General features: G+C 35.6%; 1 protein-coding gene across 1 annotated transcript in view; it reads right to left on the reverse strand.

Moving 5' to 3' along the window:
- Nucleotides 1–17044, reverse strand: part of PAPOLG (poly(A) polymerase gamma) — a 29514-nt gene extending 12470 nt beyond the window's left edge. Inside the window, exons 1-9 of the mRNA XM_033125121.1 lie at nucleotides 16802–17044; nucleotides 13685–13846; nucleotides 12105–12171; nucleotides 8443–8524; nucleotides 8106–8215; nucleotides 6984–7037; nucleotides 5031–5142; nucleotides 2739–2828; nucleotides 482–620 (exon numbers count right to left, since the gene is read on the reverse strand). Coding sequence (XP_032981012.1) covers nucleotides 482–620; nucleotides 2739–2828; nucleotides 5031–5142; nucleotides 6984–7037; nucleotides 8106–8215; nucleotides 8443–8524; nucleotides 12105–12171; nucleotides 13685–13846; nucleotides 16802–16818 — 833 coding nt within the window. The 5' untranslated portion in view covers nucleotides 16819–17044. The remainder of the gene's footprint in view (nucleotides 1–481; nucleotides 621–2738; nucleotides 2829–5030; nucleotides 5143–6983; nucleotides 7038–8105; nucleotides 8216–8442; nucleotides 8525–12104; nucleotides 12172–13684; nucleotides 13847–16801) is intronic.
- Nucleotides 17045–21538: the final 4494 nt, after the last annotated feature.

A 21538-nucleotide genomic window follows, 5' to 3' on the forward strand; every position in this document is an offset into this window, starting at 1 on the left:
AAAGGAAAAAGCTGCTTATTTTAAAGCAGTGTTCTCTGAAAGGGCAAATACTTCTTTGCCCATTAGCTATAACTAATTTAAATCTGAATTTTTCCCTTCTCATTTGCTTTCATGGATTTGACAGGTAATTTAATAACAGCAACAGCTACTACTTACTGAGAATACTCCTAACAAATCCATTTGGTAGCTATGATTATCACCTCCATGTTATATATGAGATCTTAAACAACCTCTACATTGGCAGAACAAAATCTACTGTAACCTCTCTCTCAAGCTAAAGGCACACATTTACAGACCCCCGAGAAAAAAAGTGCCATCTGGTGTCCCATCATTGCCTCAAATTTGATGTTTTTATACTTTTAACTTTGAAAAGGAATGTTAAGACAACAGAAAAAGTCCATGCATAGCTCTTAAATTTCCAAACAAATTTACATATAGGCAGAGATTAGTAAATAGTTCAAGTATGCATATGAATACTTACCACTTGGAAAAAACTAAAAAGAACTTATGAACTAAAGTAGATGCTGCTGCATTTGGATATAATTGGCAAGTTCTTGCAACTAGCATTGCCCAGGAGACACCACCAAGGAATCCCAGCATGTTGGAATAAATACCACGTCCTATAAAATTAACACATTTGTTAATTATTGTTAGGACCTACTATCCATGCCATTCAACCGAAAGGAACAGGGTAATTTCCTTCTTAAGACTGTTGCTTACAACTCTTTTTCCCTTATAGGAACATTAAAATCAACAAGCAGACCTTATGCTAGGCCCACCTTATTAGTAAACCATACACTGCTCACCTCATCCCACCACTTTGCCCTCCAATACAGACACCTCAGTTCCCTGCCTCAGTTCTGACTGCCCAACTGGGCTCTGCTGATACAACACTGGAAATCTCCCACCTTTCAATATCTACAGTTGAGAGAGACATGAAAAGAAGGAGGAAAGATATCTGAAGGGTCTATTTATTTAACATTTCATGTTCTTCCTTATCTAAATAGGGAAGAATAAATATTTCATTAGTTATTATATTCATTGACATTTTAAAACCAAGTATAAAGTTCAGTATTCTGTATTCAGTATTCTGCATAATTTAAATACCTCTCCATAAAGTACAATACACCATTGACATTACTCATTTCTCACATGATTGTCTGTTACAATAATCTATAAAAGAGCACTACCGTATTTCATCAAACTCAAGATGCTCTCAACTGTATAATATAGCATGATTTTACATCCCATTAAGCAATCAAGAGAAAAAAATACAAAATATCAATTTCAGGTGTTAAATATGAAAAATATGCCTCTAAGAATTAACAAAACATGCTATTTAATCTGTAAGGAAAGACAAATTGTTCATGATAGCCCTTCACTGAAAATTACTTGATCCTGACTATACAAGATAATTGAGCCCAAGGACAAATTCAAATTTTTAAATGCTACAAGTCACATGTAACTATACATTTTTTTTTTGGTAACAGCTTTATTGAGACATCATTCAAATATCATAAGAGTTATCCATTTAAACTATAAAATTCAATGGTTTTTAGTATATTCACAGAGTTGTGCAATAATCACTACAGTCAATTCTGGAACATTTTCATCACCCCCAAAATAAACCTTTAACAGTCACACCCTTCTTAGGGTCCCCACAATCCTCCCAGGCCGAGGCAACCACTAATCGACTTTCTGTCTCTACAGACTTGCCTGTTCTGGACGTTTGACATAAATGGAACTGTATAATATGTGGTCTTTTATGACTGGCTTCTTTCCCTCCCTCAACATGATGGTTTCAATGTTCATATATATTGTAACACGTATCAATACTTCATTCCTTTTTATTGCCAAATAATATTCCACATTATGGATATAATCACCTTTTGTTTATCTATTCATCAGTTCAAGGACATACGGGTGTTTCCACTTTTTGACTGTTATGCATAATGTTGCTATGAACATTTGTATTCAAGTCTTGTGTGGACACATCTTTTCACTTATTGTAGGTACTATTTAATTTTAAAATGAATTACAATTAAATAAAATTGAAAAATTCAGTCCCTCAGTTGCATGTTTCAAGTGCTCAGTAGCCACAGGGTTACCGTACCGGACAGCACAGATATGAAATTTTCCATCGTCAGAGAAAGTTTTATTGGAGAGCCCTGTTTTAGACTGGTGTAACATCTGGTGCCAAAAGTGTACGCTACTTCAATGTAGTTACAAATAATACAAAATGTGCTGTGCAAGCTTAGGACTGGGCATTTTATGAACCATATCCTAAACATATAAACTAGTGCAGTTGCAGGTTTTATTAGAAGAGTGTTATAATGTAAAAACAAAAACAAGTTAAAACTATCACTTGTAGGCTCTTCATTTAATAAATTTACTGAACACCTACTAAAAACTTTATTGGTGAGGGGGAGACAAAGATAAGATGGTCCTGCCCATAGAGTGCTCAAAGACCAGTGAGGGTTCACTCTTCCCGTTCTAACTCATTCTGACTTCCTGGATGAAACCTAAAGTAGAAAGTCAGGGGCTTTTAGTTTTCCCCCAAGGGAAAAAGAGGTAGAGTCACACCATTGCACCTGAAAAAGAAACAGCTTCTCTAAAACTTATTGGACCTTAATACTCCCAGTATCAATAGGCTGAGGAGTTTCCATGTATGCTTATCGTTAGCAACTGAAAATTATAATTTTATAACGTAAACACACAATAAGAGTTGGGATACTTACGTTTTGCCCATAATTTGACTGCTCTGAGGGTGAGTCTAAAAGTTTCTTTATTTGGCACTAAATGCAAAATTTCATCAGTAACTCTACATCCTGAAAAAGATAAAGCATTAATTTTTCATTATGTAATAAAACCCAGTTAATTCAAATGCCCCTCTAATCTCTACTCTCAAATGCTAAAAATATAAAAAATAAAATGTGAGGGTTTATTTTCTCTATGTATTTGAAATTTAGGACTTATACAAGTATATATATGAGAAGTCACTTTGCTTTTAAAGAATTCAAAAGCACATGGGTATGAAATCCAATATTAAAACAAGCAATGGTTCTGACAATCTTTTTAGCTTTCTTCAACTTCTGACTTTACTGTTAATCAAATGCCCTCATTATAAAAATGTTATTTCTTTATGCAAACCTTATTCATAAATACTGTGATTTACTGTTGTGCTCTGGAAGTACAGCAAAACACAATGCTTCAGTTAAACAAAAGATACTATAAGCCAGTGATTCTCCAAGTGTGGCCTGTGGACCCCTTGGAATCTATTTGCTCAAACCTATTTTCATAGTAACACTAAGGCTTTGCTTGTTTCACTGTGTTAACATTTGCACTGATGGTTCAAAAGTAGTGGTGGGTAAAACTGCTGGTACCTTAAGCAGTGAATTAAAGCTGTGGCAACAAACTGTACTAAGTAGACAATATATATCTAACGCCACACATACACAGAAAACAGGAAAGGAATGTGTGTGGGTGTTTGAACATGTTTGAGGTAAGTTGAACTACCTGATTTTTTTCAAGGAACACCAGTTTTACTTGAAAGAATGATTGACACACAAACTATGGTTATTCATACTTAGGTATTTAGCAGACATTTCCTGAAAACAAAACAAAGTGAGCCTCTCACTTCAAGGAAAACAAATGACAAAATTTGTTGCCAATAATAAATTTTGAGCTTTCAAGTAAAAATTAGAATTTTAGATAGCTTTCCAAAACTTAAAGACTATTCTGATGAAACCGGTGATGATATTAATGAATGTGATTTCTTTTTGATATTGTATAATGAAATGTGTGTTAACATTTAGAAGATCCAAATAAATTTGTGAACCAGTATTTTTCAAATGACCAAGGCATGATAGTACAAAATCATGTATGGGTAAAAGATCCACTTAAAGAACAAGACAGACCAATGGATTTTTATGTAATAGAGTACAAAAAGTTAACTGATATGGTTTTTAGATTTGATATTCTAACTAACCTTTAAAAAACGATCACTTTTCCTTAAGAGTAAAAAGGAACTACTGTCATATGCTATAAACATGGATTAACTTCACTGACATGAGACTAAGTGAAAAAAGCCAGACACAAAAGACCATATATTGTATGAACCCACTTATATAATATGTCCAGAAAAGGCAAATATATAGAGACAGAAAGTAGATTAGTGGTTGCTTGGGACTGAGGCGTTGGAAAGGAGAATGCTGCAATGGTTATGAGGGATCTTTTGAGGATGATGAAAATTTTCTAAAATTGAACTACGGTGCACAATTCTGAATATTCTAAAGACTACTGAACTGTACACCTAAAATGGATGAATTTTACAGTATAATTATACCTCAAAAAGGCTGTGGAAAACAGAAATTACTACTGGTCAAGTTTTAGTGTAGTATCAAAGAATACTTTGATTATCTGAAATTATCTGAAAAGGCTGCTAAAATATTCCTCCCTTTTCCAATTATATATCTTTAAGAGGCCAGATTCTCTTCCCATGTTTCAATCAAAGCAAAATACTGTAAGAGACTATGAAAGCAGATACGAAAATCTAGCTGTCTTCTATCATGTTAAATATTAAAGAGATTTGCAAAAATGCAAAAAAAACCATTCTCACACATAAATGTATTCATATTCACATATAATGGGTTTATATTGTTATCTTAAAATGAACTAATAATAAATACTTCAAGATGTTCTGTTTTTATTTCTAACATGGTAAATATTGACAGATATAACCCATCTAAACAGAAGATCTTTGGGGTCCTCAATACATTTTAGAGTGTAAAGGGGTCCTGACACCAATAAGTTTGAAAGCCACTACTAAAAACATAAACATTCAAATAATTTGCTTTCTTTTTAAAGATGCTTAAATGTGGTCAGATTACCTGTATAAAGAAAATTACATCATCATTTTTAACTGAGTTAGTCCAATCCATTAAAAACTCCATTAATAGTACTGCAAAAAGATCGCTTATTTGTCGAATTGTTTTCAAGCAGGTATCTGAGATTTCTTTTTAGAAGCTTACCATTTAGGCTGCGAATACACCTTATATCAAGGCTTCTCAGTCGAGAGTCGTCTCTTAGGTCTAAATTATCTGATATGGTTTGTATTGCTAGTCTTGCAAAGACTAGATCAATCTTTGGAAAGATGCAAAAAGAGAGAAAAATATTACCATTTCTCCTTCTAGTCCATTCTCCCCGCTCCCCACCTCAAAAATGTAAAAAGTTGTAATTATGAGTTTTGGGAGTTCTACCAACACTTCAAAAGTCCTATCTAGGCAATCTCACATGGGAAAATCACCGAAAAGTTTTGTGAGGGCAATTAAAATTTCAAATTAAGGGAAAGCTTTTTAATTTTAGCATATATGCCAAGGATTACAAAAAAAAAAAAAAATCAAAACCTTATGAGTGAATTTCTAGATAAAGATGGCTGATCCAAAACAGGTTTACATTCACTTCCTCTTGAAACCTCTTGCTGGTACTAAAATACCAGCAAAATTTTGTTTCTGTTTTTTTATTTTAGTTTGTTTTTAAAGGCATAACCCAATAAGACAAAGAAAAATAGGATAATGGCAAAAACTATGAGAGCTGGCAAGTAGATGGGCAAGTGGTAACAGAGTCAGCAGATCTAAGAAAACATAAAATATATTGTATCTAGGAAATAAGGACAGGAGGCTGTAAATATATACATACATACATACCTAAGAACATTTAGAGAATAAAAAAGTATTCTTAGAAATTAAAAATATGACAGCAGAAACAGAAAATAATAGAAAGTGTGGAAGATGAGAAAACCACAAAAAGCAGAACAAAAGTATGAAGATATGATTAGTAAGTGGGAAGGAAAAGATTTGGAAAAAAAGGGACAGTTCTGGAGGTCCAACATACAAATATTAGGAGCTCCTAAAAGGAGAGAGAAAACAAAGGCAGAAAATTCAATACAATTTCCAATACCTACAAGACAGGAGTTTCCAAACTGAAAGAGGACTACTCAGTGCCTAGCATTATTTCATTGAAAAGACACATACTAAAGTGGATTACCATGAATTTTATAACTGTGAACACTAGGGGGAAAAAAATCATATAAGCAATTCAAAGAGACAAAACAGATCACATAAAAAGGATGAATAATCAAAATGGCATCACACTTCTCAACACAGCACAGAAGCTAGAAGACCATGAAGCGAGGCCTTCAAACTTCTGAGAAACATTATTTTCCATCTAGAACTCTATACTCAGCCAAAATCTACCAATTTGGTGTGAGAATAGAACAAAGACATTTTTAAACATGCAAGATCTCAAAAATATGTGCTCCTTCTCACGAAGTTAGTGGGTAAGTGCCACTAAAATGAGTCAAGAAAGAAAACTCTCTAGAGAAGGAAAAGGAAATCTATGATAGCAAAAAACCATGTCAGGATGATAGTATATCAGTCATGGAGAATAATCAATGTGGATTGCAACAGGTGAGAAGACTCGGTGAGATATTTTTTCAGGATGATAATGACAGAACACTTAAGAAATCTAAATCTATAATATGTAGAGGAGATTTAGACAACTAGGAGAGGCTGGGTTTGAATTAGTCTTTAGCATACAGCCCAAGCAAACAGATCACAAAACAATTATTAACTCCCAAGAAAACAAAATGCCACTCAGCAAAGAATGGTAATCCAGTATCCTTTATGCTCAGTTTTAACATTATTAATAAGATCATAATAATGTAAACACCAAATATTGCTCCAACCAAAATTATGATACAATTGTTAGATTATGGGAATGAGAAGAATGGGGTGGGTATGGAGGTTGGTTCATTTTCCATATAGGAGAGAAGAAGGAGAGAGACTATTTAAAGACTGTCTGATTCTTTAAAATACATTTCTATTTAAGTAAGATTAAAAAAAAAACTAAAAAAAACACAACACACAAAAAACTTATGGGTTAAATAGTTCAACTACAAAGTCAGATAAATATTAAACACTTACTTCAATTCCATCAAATTCAAATTTTATAACAGGTACAAAGGCATCTTCTACAGCCTAAATGAGAGGAAAACAATTAGGTAAGCTGTAATCCTTCCTCCATCCTTCCTAACTGCCAATAACGTAAATACCTTTGCTCCCAATTTGTATTTTAACTCAACAGAAAAAGTGAAAATATTCTTGGTCTTACATTCTTAGGTAAGTACTTCTACTTGGTGACTGTGTTATTTAAGATAAACAAAATGTGTATGACAGTAGTTATCCAACTTATTCTCCTAAAAATATTCATCAGAAACAGGAAGGCAGAACTGCTATCATCTGGGTACTATTTGTTGAGATTAAATTGAACTGATAATTTAAAGACAGCACTAGTGTTAGAAATTAAAATATAATCAGAACTCATGACTAATCTATCAGAATAAATAATACATCAATATAGTTTGGATTTAGCAGAAATGTCTTTCTGAGCCTTCTTTGATATCCCAACCTAACATACTCTTAACCTCCTTCAACACTGCCAGGCACCCAAATAATACAGGTCCTTTGAACTTCATCTTATCCTAGCACTTCAGATTGTATTACAACTACCCAATCGGTTAGTTCCCCCAATTCCTCCCTCCCATAAACTATGTCTTGTTCACTATTGTATCTGTCAGACTAAGGCCAGTATCTGGTGAGTCATTGGTGTTTAAATTTTATTTGCTCAATGAATGGATACATACATACATACATACAAGTTACTAAATGAACTTTATATATAATAGCAGCCACCATTTGACATACATCGACCATTTATCAGACATTACAGTAAATGTTTAATGTAAATTATCTTATCAATTCTCAGAAAAACCTTATAAAAAAAGTTTATTACTCCATCTACATTTTACAAGTGAGGAAACTAAGGCTCAGAGAATAGGTAACTTGACCAAAATCTATGAGCTAATATGTAGATTTCTAGATTCAAATCCAGGTCTGTATTAACTATAAAGCCTGTGTTCTTAATCATTATCTATTATTTTAACAAGATATAGCAAATTCTTAAGAAATATTTCAATAATCATAAGCCCTAGCACTTATAGCTATTTGTTAACAAGTTCAAAATATTAAACACCAGAGGATACTTACTCTTAAATTTCTAATGCCATCTTGATGTTTCAATTTTTCAAAAAAAGACTGAAAAAAATCAGACCTCTCCACGTGTCTTGGAGCTACACAAAGTGCATCAATGTCAGCTCCTAGAAGTCAAAGTATTTCTTATCAAGAAGAGTATATTATGTATTATATTTTTGTTAAAATACACACAAACATATGTACACAAGAAAGTATGTAATGAGTATAGGAAAATGTTAACTGATTAGCTCTGAATAGTGAGATGAGAATATTTTTCTTCTGTATTTTTAAATTATGAACAAATAAGAGTTTGTTATTGAAAAGTTTTATCAGAACATAGACAAGCTGTTACCTTTGGTGTGTACTCCAAGCCTATAGGAGCCAAACGTGAAAATTTTACCACCAACAGTAGCCACAACAGAAGGTGGGAGATTCTAAAATAATAGTAAACAAAAGGCATTGAATTGTTCAAATTATTTAGCATAAAAATTGCCTAAATGTTATAGATATATACGGTATTTGTCAACTTTGGTAAACTGAGATTGGTACAAGTACTTCAGTGCTCTTTTGGTTGCAACTTGAAGAAACGAGGGTAGTCCCAGAGGGAAGACAAAAACTCATGCCCACTCACATGCACACATCTCTATCTTAAGAGAAACATTTTTTATCACTTGACCCTACTTGTTTCCTCCAACTGCCTGTCTTTGGCTCCATCACTCGTAATAGTCACCAACAACTTTACCAAACTAATGTGCTTTCAACTCTCTACAGCATCATACTCTTGTCTAATCCCATCTTTGTTTTTTGTGACAGATATGCTTAATTTCTTGATTCTAGCTCTGCAGCCTTTGCAAGAAAGGGGTTCATTCCTGACATGAGTTCCATATGAGAACTAATATAACAACTTTAATTAACATCCTTTTGATTGTATCAGAATTATAATGCTACTTTTCACCTCTTTCTAGAGCCAATTCTAACTGCCCATCAGATATTTTCAGACAGTAGGATCCATTCCAATATCCATGCCTGAAAGAAGAAAAAAATTCTTCCTATGACCAACCAGGTATCCCTCCTGATTTCTCTATTTCTAGTCCTCATTTTCCTTACTGCCCATACCTACAGTCGTTATTTTTCTTCCTGGCTACCAATTCTTAGTTTGTATCCCTCACACCATCCTTTCTATGCAACTACCACCCACCCTAATTCTAGGCTGTTTAGTAGCATCAAAGAGCTACCTTTTGCCCTCTGGATTTTTTTCTTACTCCATTTTGTATAAAATTCACTGGCTGACATTTTTAAATTACTCTATTATAACTCTTCTGCCCAAAACTTGCCAATGCATTCTTCTCTGACTACTGAGGTAAAGGTTCTTGGATCTTAAGGATTTTCCCAGTATGACTCCTACGGGTCTTTCTTGCCTTACTTCCTGATATTCCCTTCTGAAGTTCCAACTGCCAACATGTTACACAATTCAGTCTTCTTCCCATTGCATTTGCCATTTTCCCTGCCTAGAATGCTTGCCCATCCTCTCTGGATATCTCAATACCATCTATTTTTTAAAGTTCACTTCTAGTTCCTCCTCTTTCATGAAGCCTTCTCTGATTATCTCCTCCTACATAAACAGCTTTTTTTTCCCCTTTCAGGGCTCTTCTACTATTACTATGGTTAACCCCTTTTACACCATATTTAGTGACCTTTCTTTTTCTGTAAGTCCCATCTCTTCGACTATATTTAAATTCCTTGGGAGGTGAGAACTGTCTCTTACTTCTCTTATTTCCCCATAACGCCCACTGCAAGTTCCAGAGAATAATATCCACTGATTAACTTGAATAAAAGTATCTATATAACAGGATACTTACTGGTTGTTACTTCCTCTGCTTAACAGACATTAATGTTTCAAAAGTATCACAAATAATTTTACAGCTAGAATGGAGTCACTAAATTTATTGATGATTAACATGAATCAAAAAAATAGAGAAGCCGGGACCTTTTAGCTTACCTTCCTACTTTGAAAAACATGATTCTTGCATGATTTATGAGAAAGTGACATACTGAATCACCGAGTAAAATATTTTTGCCACAAACCATAGTATTTAACTAAAATGATTTGATTTATAGTTCTAGACTGTTTAAGTATCCCAATTGTATATAGAATATTAAAATGATCTTTAATTCAAATCCTTTAGATATTTTCCAAACTAAAATATGCATAAATCAAAGGGAATTATAATTGCTATGGAAAATGACCAATCACCTTCCACATAATGGAAGATGTTAAAACCAATTTACATTTTTTATAATTAGATATCTTATTTACTTTGCTTTTTTAAAAAAGTCAAATTGTGGCAAAGTTTCAAATTTTTAACAATGGTTTTATGGCTAGAAATTAAATGGAAACCAGCTACTGGTTTTTGGAGATTAAAGCACTAATGTGATTAAAATGGGCTATAAAACATTTTATTAATTTTTAAAAACAATCCTTTTGATATTGGAACAGAATTCTACTGGCTTTTTCTTTTAAGTGCAAAGAAACGAGGCAGTAAGAAAATTAGGTGCATCTACATAATTAATGTAGCCTCTTTTTGCTAATAACACATGACTTATCTTGAATGCATCCTTAAATGGGGATGGAAGCAGACCTCTGCACAACCATAGTAACTGACATAAAGATCATATGCAAGAAGTCATAAAGCTAGTTACTGACTTTAAAATAATTCTAGCAAGTTGGCTATTTTGTTTGCACATCCACTGCAATTATGGGCTGATTAGACATGGACAACAGGGTCCCCTAACCTTTATTTAATGCCTGAGCCCTGTTCTGGTGCTGTGCAGGTGAATGAGACAAGTCTTTTTCTTACAGAGTTGATCACCTAGTAGCAGAGAAGCAAATACGAATTTTCTTATTCCTCAAGACGAGCATTTCACCTGTTCACAATTCAACTTATCTGAAAAACTCAACTACTAATAACCCTCTGAGAGCTTAGAAATGAGTCAATTTGGCAGCACAAGTAAATAGCATAAAGACCATTTCTTTAAACTGAATGACTACAGACTAATTAGCAGAGTCCCTCATAGTTTGGTTTAAAAGAACCAATTTTAAAAATGTATCATAGATACAGAAAGAAAGAAAAAGTTGTAAAAGAAAGAAATCTAACAGGTGTTTATATAATTTCTAAACTCATGCAGATTAAGGGGCAGAAAGGGAGTTTGCAGAGAGGCACACTGACTGCTACGAGACATTAACTTTCGATTAATTGCTGTTAAGAGATGGGAAAACTACAAGAAACAAACAATAAACTTAAAATAAAACAGTTTGGGCCACTTAGTCAAGGGGCAAATAGACCCAAATGAACATGTCCTATTTCATTTTAGTATAGCCAGTAAAATAATATTCATAGTGATGATTCTCAGACAAATGAAAATTCAATTATATTCAAAATACTCTAAGAAAGCAAGAAAAATGTAATCGATTTTAGAAGAAAAATAGTTAAGCTACCTACTGCAGGAGAAAAAAGTTGTATAATTATAAATTAGGGTTTGCGAACTCCTGTGTCTCAGGGGTCAGTCAGGTATGCAAACGAGGGAAGGACACATAACAAACACAGAAACTGATCCATAAATGACAGTTGCTTGTGTCAGAGACCAGGGAGTGGTGGAACTCACAAGACATTCCTGGAGGGCAGGAGCCCAATTCCATTCAAGCCTCTTCCTGCCTTACACAAAGGCAAGCCCAGTATTACCAGATCTGGTATTTCACAAGAAGTCTGCAATCTGGCTTTTTTTAAGTGAAATCTCTTGATATTTAAATTGTGGTCCACTACATGTGAGTTAAGCAAGACATTTATGGAGAACTGTAGCTAGACACTGGCTACCTCTAGGGTAAATCCTCATTTATTTAGAGACTCAACTGTCTATACCAAGTCACTACCAAGCATACCAAAGAGATTATTCTCAACTCTTGCAACTGATTGCCAGGATGTAATAAAACTATGAATTCAATGTTTAGAGTCTTACCTTACTCTCACTGACATCAGAAATCCATTCTTTCACTAAATTGTTCAATTTACCTAGGACAACCATCCTATAATAAAAAACAGCATGGTTTAGATTAAATTAAAAACACAAAAACGAACAGTATTTTAGAAAGTAATTAAACATATAGGAAGTACCTCTGTGTTGGTGTTTGGGTAAAAGCATAAAAATACACATGTTAATGCTATCACATCTGTTGATACATGGCATATTTCTTTAGCATTCTTAGGTCCCTAAGGATTCCAAAGAGACGATAAATGTGATAATAGTATTTTGGTCTTTGGGCTATTTTCAAAATTCAAAAAGCCTAATACAAAGTCAAAAATACCTTCAATCAAAAAATACCTTCAATCAGGCTACAAAGGCCAAATGAATTGTCAACTTTTTTGACTTTACTATGGTTTAAAATCAATTCAATGTGATAACAATAGAGATTAGCATTCTCTTACTGAGAGTCATAGGTCTTTGGATAATTAAAATGGGTATATTAATTATTGGCTGATTTTCATGAAATAACATTACTTAATAAAAGCAATTTGATATTAAAACAAATTTGCAACCAATGGCATATCCAAATCCATACTAATAAAAGAGAAGAAAAGTAGATTTCAGGCATCTCAAAGATAACATGAAAATGGAAAACCAAACTCCTGATCTGTCCAAACTTGCTTCTCCCTCAGCCTTCCCCAAGTAATGGAATTCTGTCCTTCAAGGTGCTGGGACCAAAATCCTTGGCATCGTCCTTGACCTCTTCTCCTCCTTTCTCTCACACATTCCATAGTCATTAAACAACCCCACCTTTGAAATACATCCAGAATTCTACTAGTTATCATCTCTACTGCTGTCCCCCTTGTTCTGGCCACCACCATTTCCTCCCTGATTATAACTAATTGCTATCTAACTAGTTTCCCCAGTTCTCCCCTTTACCCCTTTTCAGACTACTGTCAATACAGCAGCCAGAGTGACTGTTAAAACATGAGTAAATCATGTCAATCTTCTGCTCAAAACCCTAATAGCTTCCCATTTCACTTAGAGTAAAAGACAAAACTTTTATAACGGCTTACAATATCCTAAGTGACTCTGTTCTCCAAACTCCTTTCCACTTCACTTTAAGCCCATATTCCCCTGCTTACTCACTCTGCTTCAGACATCCAGCCTACTTTGCTGTGTATTCCTTAAACATAACAGGTACACTCCCACCTCAAGCCTCCTGCCTAGAATGCTCTTCCCTCAACAATCCACAGCGTTCTCTCCCTTATCTTCAAATTTCTGTCAAATGTCAATGAAGCCTTCTCTGACAACCTCCATTCCCAGCTTTATTTTTCTCAGCAGCACTCCTCATATATAACATTTTATTTATTTTACTTATTTAGCTAATTGTTAGTCTCCTTCCCTAACTTCCACCTAAAATGTAAGCTCCAGGAGGGCCAAGATTTCTTTTCGTTTTGTCTTTGTTTTAATCCCTAGACAGGGACATAGCAGGTACTTGACATATGTTTGTAGAATTAATGATTAAATAATATACTGTAAAATATTATATTTTGCATTTTTAAGTGACATACCTGTGGTTCAATTCTTCCTCATCTTCAAACACTCCAAATGGTTTCATGGCATCAATTAATTTCTGTGTGTAAATATGATCAATTTCTTTAGGACATGCCAAGCTAATTGGAGAGGTGATTCCATAATGCTTTTGTTGATGCTGGCTTTCCAGCACGGTGTTCCTGTTCAAGAAGAATGGAACAGCAGAAGAAAAATTTAAAGTATCATATCTTACTGATACATCAACCCACTCATTAATTTGGCTACCTTCAAAAGTTTAATTAGTACTAACACTTGGGGCAGGGACTTTTTTTAAAAGGAAAAAGGGTATTTTGTGTTTATGTTGATGAAAGGCTATTCATACTGTCTCTAGCTTTCCTGGTTAGGATGTCTTTTCAAGCCAAACGCAGCATGTGTTGGCATCAGGACAACTGTGCCAACACCACTCAGCTCTAATGCAAAGAGCCCGAATGGGAGCTGGGCCAGGGCCACCTTCACTACACCCTGCAGACTTAAGTCAAGTACCATCTAGATTCAATCTCTGAAAAGCAGTCAGCCACTTGAAAGAAAGCTTTAAGTAAAAACAAAGCCCCTGCCCGCCCCTCCCAAAACGTCCCATTAGAAGGTCCTAATGAAATAGTCTGGCTTTTAAAAGGAAATCACAACTAGATTTGTCCTTGAGACATCTAAATTAACATCTTTTGCTTGAATCAGAGTTTATAGTCCTAACATTTTGTGACTCTAGTTAATCGTTCCTTCATGTAGACTGGTACCCAGACCATTTTCACACTGAATAATTTTCAAATTCTTTACACTAAATGGCAACTTTTTAATAAGTATAAGCTACCCTCGAAAAGATTCTAGCCATCAGGAAATTATAGTCTTGAATATAACAGAATTTCTGAGATTTTGGATTTTCACAGACCAATAATTTCAAAATAAAATTTTGGGCCAACATGGGCTGGTAAGACTTTTAATTATGCTAAGAAAGGAAAGTAAAAACAAACATACACAATAAGCAACTAACCCTATCACCTATCTTCACCATCCTTTCATGAAAGACCATTAACACCCATAGTAAGAACATATCTCAAAGAGCGTTTTTTTTTTTTAAATGAATAAATTGGCCCTATAAACATTAACACAAAAATACAAGTGATTGTTTTTTGTGTTTTTACTGGTCAAAACATTGGCTTATTACATGCTCTTTGGCTAAAAATTTCATTAGGTAGGGAGAGAGAATCAAAAGCAATCTAAAATGGTCCATATATCTTCTAAAATGACTCAAAGAAACAAAAGAGAAATATCAATACTAGTCACTTTAATTTCTGTCTGGTATTTACACGTATTTTTAGAACAAACAAAACTTCAGTCAGTTATTTCAAGTGGTAACTTCATTTTTTTTTTTTTTTAAGGAGGGCATAGTTCACAGTGGCCCATGTGGCGATTGAACCAGCAACCTTGGTGCTACCAGCACCGCGCTCTAACCAAATGACCTAACCAACCCCCCCGTAACTTCATTTTAAAGATTTAGCTCTTTTCCTTCTAAGAGAGCTAGAGAGGCATTTTGGTATTGTTTTTGTGTGTTTACATGTGCATGATAAATGGATGGGGCAGGCTAATTACATATGATCATTTAATTTATCTCAACAACAACCCTGAGAGATAGGTATTGAATAAGTGCCACTTTACAGGTAGGTACCCAAGATCTAAAAAGATAGAAAGAGGAAGAGCCAGAATCTGAACTCCAAAACCCAAGATCTTTCCACCACTGCATTCTCCTTTCCATAGACTTCAGTTCTGAAACTAATTATGATCTTGGTCCCACTTTCTTATCTGTATGATGAAAAAGTTGGTTATCTAGTTCCCTACTATTACTAAAATTCCTAATCTATGGCTCTGAACCTCCCTCATGTATACAGGAAAAAATAAACGGCACATTCCCTTCAATGGATAAATTTCACTTTTAGGTAAACATGTTAGAGAAATTCCAGTACAAGTGTACAAGGAGACACAAGAATGTTCACTGCCAACATTATAAACTTAGAAACTAAAAATAGTCTCTAACAGGAAAAGAACTAAATTAGGCTGTATCCCTACAATGGAATACATTGCAATTAGTAGTATGAATTATTTGAGCTAAAAATATTAACATGGACAAAGCTCAAAGACACTATGTTGCACTAAAGAAGCAAGTTGCAGAATGACAATTGTGATACTGGTTATATAAACCTTAGAAACAATGCCTATTATTAAGAACACATGCATATGTAGTAACAGCATTAAAAAATATACAGCAGTTAACATCAAATTCAGCACTGTGGGGAACTCTGGGGAGAGGCCAGTGGGGGGAACAAATCAGGTGGTAGGAGAATCCTTCAGATGCATTTGGAATGCATGACTTCTTTTAAAAAGATATGTGTGTACACACACTCACACATATATGTTATGCTTTGGGAGATATGAATGGTGGCTACACAAATGATGCTCAGGTTATTATCTGCATTGTTCTGCATGTTTATATTATTTCCTAATAAACCAAAATGTAAGAAGCTACAACAAAATCTTCCGCCAAGCACGGAAACCGTTTCTGACTTATCAAAAAAGTGTGAGCAGGAGGTACAGATCGGTAGGTATGTTGTGGGTAGGTGGGTAGGTCGGGGGAGGGCGAAAAGACCACAGCATTTATTAAAGAGAAACGAGCTGGGATAGGTCATTCACTCCTGAAGACCTGGAGAAGCCGGTACCGAAGGGAGGAGGGGGAAGTAGGGGGATGGTATTTGCGCCAATGCAGACAGGAGCAGGGACCAGCTCAGACAGTGCTGGGGGCAGAAGAGTGACCAACAATTTCTCCCCACGGACACACGCGCCTCTCTCCCGCCGCATCTTCGTCTAGGGGCGTCCTCGGAGGCGGGACAGCCGAGGCCAGACGGGGACTCCTGAAGTCCCCGAGTCTGTGCAGAGTGCAGGGGGTGGCCAGGTGAGCCGTAGGGGAGGTGCCCTTGCCCAGCCTACGGGAGCGGAGAAGGAGACCACTTGGGCGAGCTCCGGGCAGGACATGGAAACGGAGTCCCGGGCCGACCACCCCAGCCCACCCCTCTCCGCTTCGCCCCCAACCGCGGCCCCCCACCACTTACGCAGACGTTTCTTTCATCGCTTCCTGCGTCTCCCTCACAAGCGAGTATCTTTCGCTCTGGAGTCCTATTCTCGCTGTTCCCTTCTCCCCCTGTCCACTTTCCTCCGGTCGCTTGTAGCTCGCTTGCTCGCTCACTTTCTTACTTACTACGGCCGAGGCATCCAACCGAGTAGTGAAAACACCACAAAACCGGCTGTATTTATGACAATACAGCGCGGCCGCCGCCAATATGGCGCCGCTTCCCAGCCTGCCCCTCGTCTGTCGCGGCCCCGCCCCTGGAAGCCTGGACCCGCCCTCGATCCCGCCCCCTCCTCCTTTGGGTAGCTGGAGGCTCGGTTGTCCCCGCCTGCAGAGGCGCGGGCAAACGCCCGTCGGAAAAGTGCTTTTGGTCCCCTTTGTCTGTGGGACTGTTAATGCAGGCAAACTGCTTGGAAAGTAATTTGGAACATATTTTTCGTGTTTCTATAATGAGAGCCTATAGCATATATTTTTAAAAATATAAACCTTGCTTGGCAAACACTATTTTAACTCTTCCATTATCCCACATCTTTAATTGAGTCATAGTCTTAACATCAGCAGTCCACTCGTGGAGGAGATTCTGTCGTGAGAGGGTCACATCCAGGAAAGTGTAACTTGACAATTGTCCCAGGGAAAAGTGAGCTTGTAAATTGGAAGCTAAGAGTTCACTTCACCTCTAAGTACCTCCCCCTGATTCACGACATTGTGGCAGTTGAAGGAGGTTGAAAGGAATGGATAGCGGTTTGCAATAGGAGGATAAATGCAAGGCTGAATCAAAATCTCACACTTCAAATAGTGGAGATCATGTTCCATGTGGGTGTGAGGATGAAAATGACGAAATGACGAATTTTAAAATGTTGAAGTGTAGAAGTAAAATACTAAATCATTATAAAGAAAAGGTTGTCAAGAAGCTGCTTTTTCTCGAAATGTGACTCAGAGTTACAGTAAATAGAGATTACTTATAGAATTATTCATTTATTCAAAAACATTTATTGAAAGCCTAGTCTGTGCCTAACTAGGGTTAGGCTCAAGTGATTTAATGATGCATAAAACCAGATGTATTCTTTAACCTTATGAAGTTAAGAATTTAGTGAGGAAACAATGAAATACAAGTGATATTCTTCTGTTGTAGAACTAAAGCGCCTACTGTGTGTCAGACACAGAGATACTTAATTCCTGCCCTCAAGAGTTCAGTCTAATGGAGAACAAAAGTATACAGAGATTATTAAAATACAGTATGGTCTATGATACAGATGGCATCAGGAGATTTAGGGAGGCTAAAGAGGGCCACCTAAACTTTAGGGGAGATGTTCAATAGTGCCTTTCAATGGGAGGGCACCTTGCCTAAATTAGCAAGATTTGGGAGTAGGGATTGGGTGCAGGTGGTAGGGAGAAGGTAAAACCTATTCTAGGTAGCAGAGTAGTATTAATAGCTAGCCGGTACAGGCTTCAGGGTGAGGCAGACCCAAATTTGAGTTCTAGTTTTGCTACTTACTCGTTATGTGACCTCAGGAAAATTAATCTTACAAAGTCCTTTCTTCATTTGTAAAACACAAGAGAATTCAAGGAGAAGAGTATGTATAACATAATGAATCTCAGTCCAAAAATTCAGACATACAAGAAATATCACTTTATTTTCTAACACTTAATTTTTGACCCTAAGCCCCTCATTCTTCTGAGCTGGCAGATAAAGACAATCTTGGTTGTCCTGCATCTCGCCCTTCCCAATGCTTAACATGGTGGCAAGGTATTGGGGGATGCTCAGTTTTAGTTGTTTTTCTTCCCATTCTCATGTCTTTGTGAATCTACCTGGGGTTGAATGCCAGTCCCCAACGCCCATTTCAAAAAGGACACTTTCAAGGGAGAATATAATTTTGGGTGGGGTGTTCTATATTGTATCTGTATTTTTAAGCTAAAATTTGCCAATTACAAAAGTAACTCATGCTTATAAATAAAAAAGAAGAAGAAATCTGTTTCTCCCTTTCATCCCTAGCTCCAATTTTCTTTCTCAGGGAACCATAATTAATAGCAGGGTATTTATCCTTCCAGAATGTCTTCAATATACCCCAAACCACATGTAAACGTGTACCAGAGGGTTTGTCCTTATTGTTTTTTAATTTTGAGAAAAAAAAGGATCATACTGTACATATTCTTCTACTTGATTTTTTTTAAACCTAAAAATCATGAACATCTTTCCATGGCTGTAAATGGTATGGACTGAATTGTGTCCCCTCAAATTTCACTTGTTGAAGTCCTAACTCCCAGTACCTCAAAATGTGACTGTATTTGGAGATAGGATCTTTAAAGAGATAATTAAGTTTAAATGAGGTCATTAGTGTGGCCCCTCCTCTAATACAACTGGTGTTCTTATAAGAAAAGGAAATTTGGACACAGATGGGTAGAGAAGGAATGGCACGTGAAGGCACAGGGAGAAGATTGCCATCTAGAAGCCAAGGAGAGGCCTCAGAAGAAACCAACCTTGCTGACATGTCTCAGAATTCTAGCCTCTAGAACTGTGAGAAAATAAATTTCTGTTGTTTAAGCCACCCACTCAGTCTGTGGTACTTTCTTATGGTAGCCCTAGCAAACCAATACAGTCAGTATGCACCTACTTTGTTCTTTTTAAAGTAGCATGCTATTCTTTGTCATAGATAATATACATCTCATCAAAATCTACTTAACCATTTCCTTGTTATCTCAAATTTGTTTATATTATAAATAATGCTATAATAAACATCCTTATACATACATCCTTTATACTTGTGTCACTAGTCATTGAATAGATTCTTAATGATGGGATTACTATGTCAAGGGTACATATATTTTAAAATAAAATTTATATATTCCAAATTGCCCTCTATAAAGATAATACCAATTTACACTCCAACCAACAATATGTATGGAATGGTCTGTTTCCTCAAACCCTCACAAATGCTGGACATTAAAAATACTTTTTAAAATAATTATTACAAAAATTCTAAATGTGTAGGAAAGTAGAGAAAATTGTATAATAAACACCATATACTTATCACCTAGATTTAATGCTTTTTTTTTTTTTTTTTTTTTTTTAGCATTTTGTCATGTTTCACCTATTTTTTTTTTTTTGAAATCTTTTACAGTAAATGCAGATATTATGGTATATTACTCCTCAATATTTTGATATGCATATATAAATAACAACATTTTCCTACATAGCCACAATAATATCAGCACATCGAAGTTTTCCCTGCTTGTCCCCAAAATTTTTTGCAGCAAGCTTGTTCAGTAGTGGGATCCAACCAAGAATCATGATTACACTTGGTTGTTGGGTCTCTGAAGTGTTTTTTAATCTATAAGAGACACTCCCTTTCCTGTCTTTCCTCATCTTCCTCTCACCCACCCAGCTTTTAGTTTTCCTATGACATTGACTTGAAAAGACCAGGATAGTTTTTCCCTAATAATGTCCCAATTTCTGGATTTTTCTGATAGCTTCCTTATGGTGTCATTTAACAATAACCCCCGTATTTTCTATTATTGGACGTTGGAGCTAAAGGCTTGATTAGATTCAGGCTAAACATCACACCAGGATTCACATGATAAAGCTCAGGTTATCCCATTATTGCTGATATTAACACTGGCCATTGGGTTTATGTGGTGACAGTCATCTTGGAACTAGCTAGTAACCTGTGGGGTGATAACTTTGGCACCAGGTGAAGATCTAGCTCTCCATTAACCTTTCACCTAATAATTTCAGCATTTGTTTATAATTCTTGGATTAATTAATTATTTCCTTAGGGGTTGCAAGTTGTTGTTTTCCAGTTCTATCTACATTTGTAGCTGGCATTTTTCTGGGAAGAAGGGCTCTTCTTCATCGACTAAGACTATTAGGTTACTCTGCAGTGCAATTCCTACTGCAAAGGAAAAATATTTCTTTCCTTTTCAGACTAAGAACTTAGTATAATGACCAAGTGCAAAGAAGTTTTTAGTTATGTGCTCGCTTGTTTTATTTCTCTTACTTTTAAAAAGATTTCATATGGACTCATGGTTTTTTAATAATTAGCATGTTTCAATCAATTAGTCAATCAAAAGAACAATTTCTTTTGATGCTAAAACTGTCCCGACTTTGACCAGTGGTTATCTCTAGCAAGGTGGTTATTCTGTTAGTATTTAAGAAAAAAATTTTTAAATCAATATGATAGGTTGGAAAGTGATATTTCTCTTGTTTTATTAATAACTTGTATATCCCTGATCAGCGGTGAAAATGATCATCTTTCATATTTTAGCAGCCATTTATATTTCTTACTCTGTAGATTGCCTCTTCATATTTTTTGTTCATTTTCATTTTGGCATAACCAATTATCAAGACTCATCCCTACAAATAAAATGTTTTCAGTGCTTACTGACAGTCTCTTCAAGCTGCAACTTCCCTATGCTTGATTTTTTTCTTTTAATCATCTCTTACTCTAGAATGCGTCTTGAAATAGCTTATTGAGCAAAAGGATAAATTCTCTTAGTTCTGGAATCTTTGAAAATGCCTTTCTACTAAATCATAACATTTCCTTCAAAGCTTGGTAGATGTTACTTTATTGTTACCCTATGGGCACTTGTAAGAGTCTATTTTTCAACTTTAAGGCCTAAATAGGCCTTTGTATAACAGTCTTTTCCTAAAATGTGTCTAGAACAAAATAAACATTCTAAATATTTTTCTGAGTATTTTTTAAAGATTAGGTAAGTCCCCAGT

Source organism: Rhinolophus ferrumequinum, chromosome 13, assembly GCF_004115265.2.
Source record: "Rhinolophus ferrumequinum isolate MPI-CBG mRhiFer1 chromosome 13, mRhiFer1_v1.p, whole genome shotgun sequence".
NCBI classification, from domain to species: Eukaryota; Metazoa; Chordata; class Mammalia; order Chiroptera; family Rhinolophidae; genus Rhinolophus; species Rhinolophus ferrumequinum.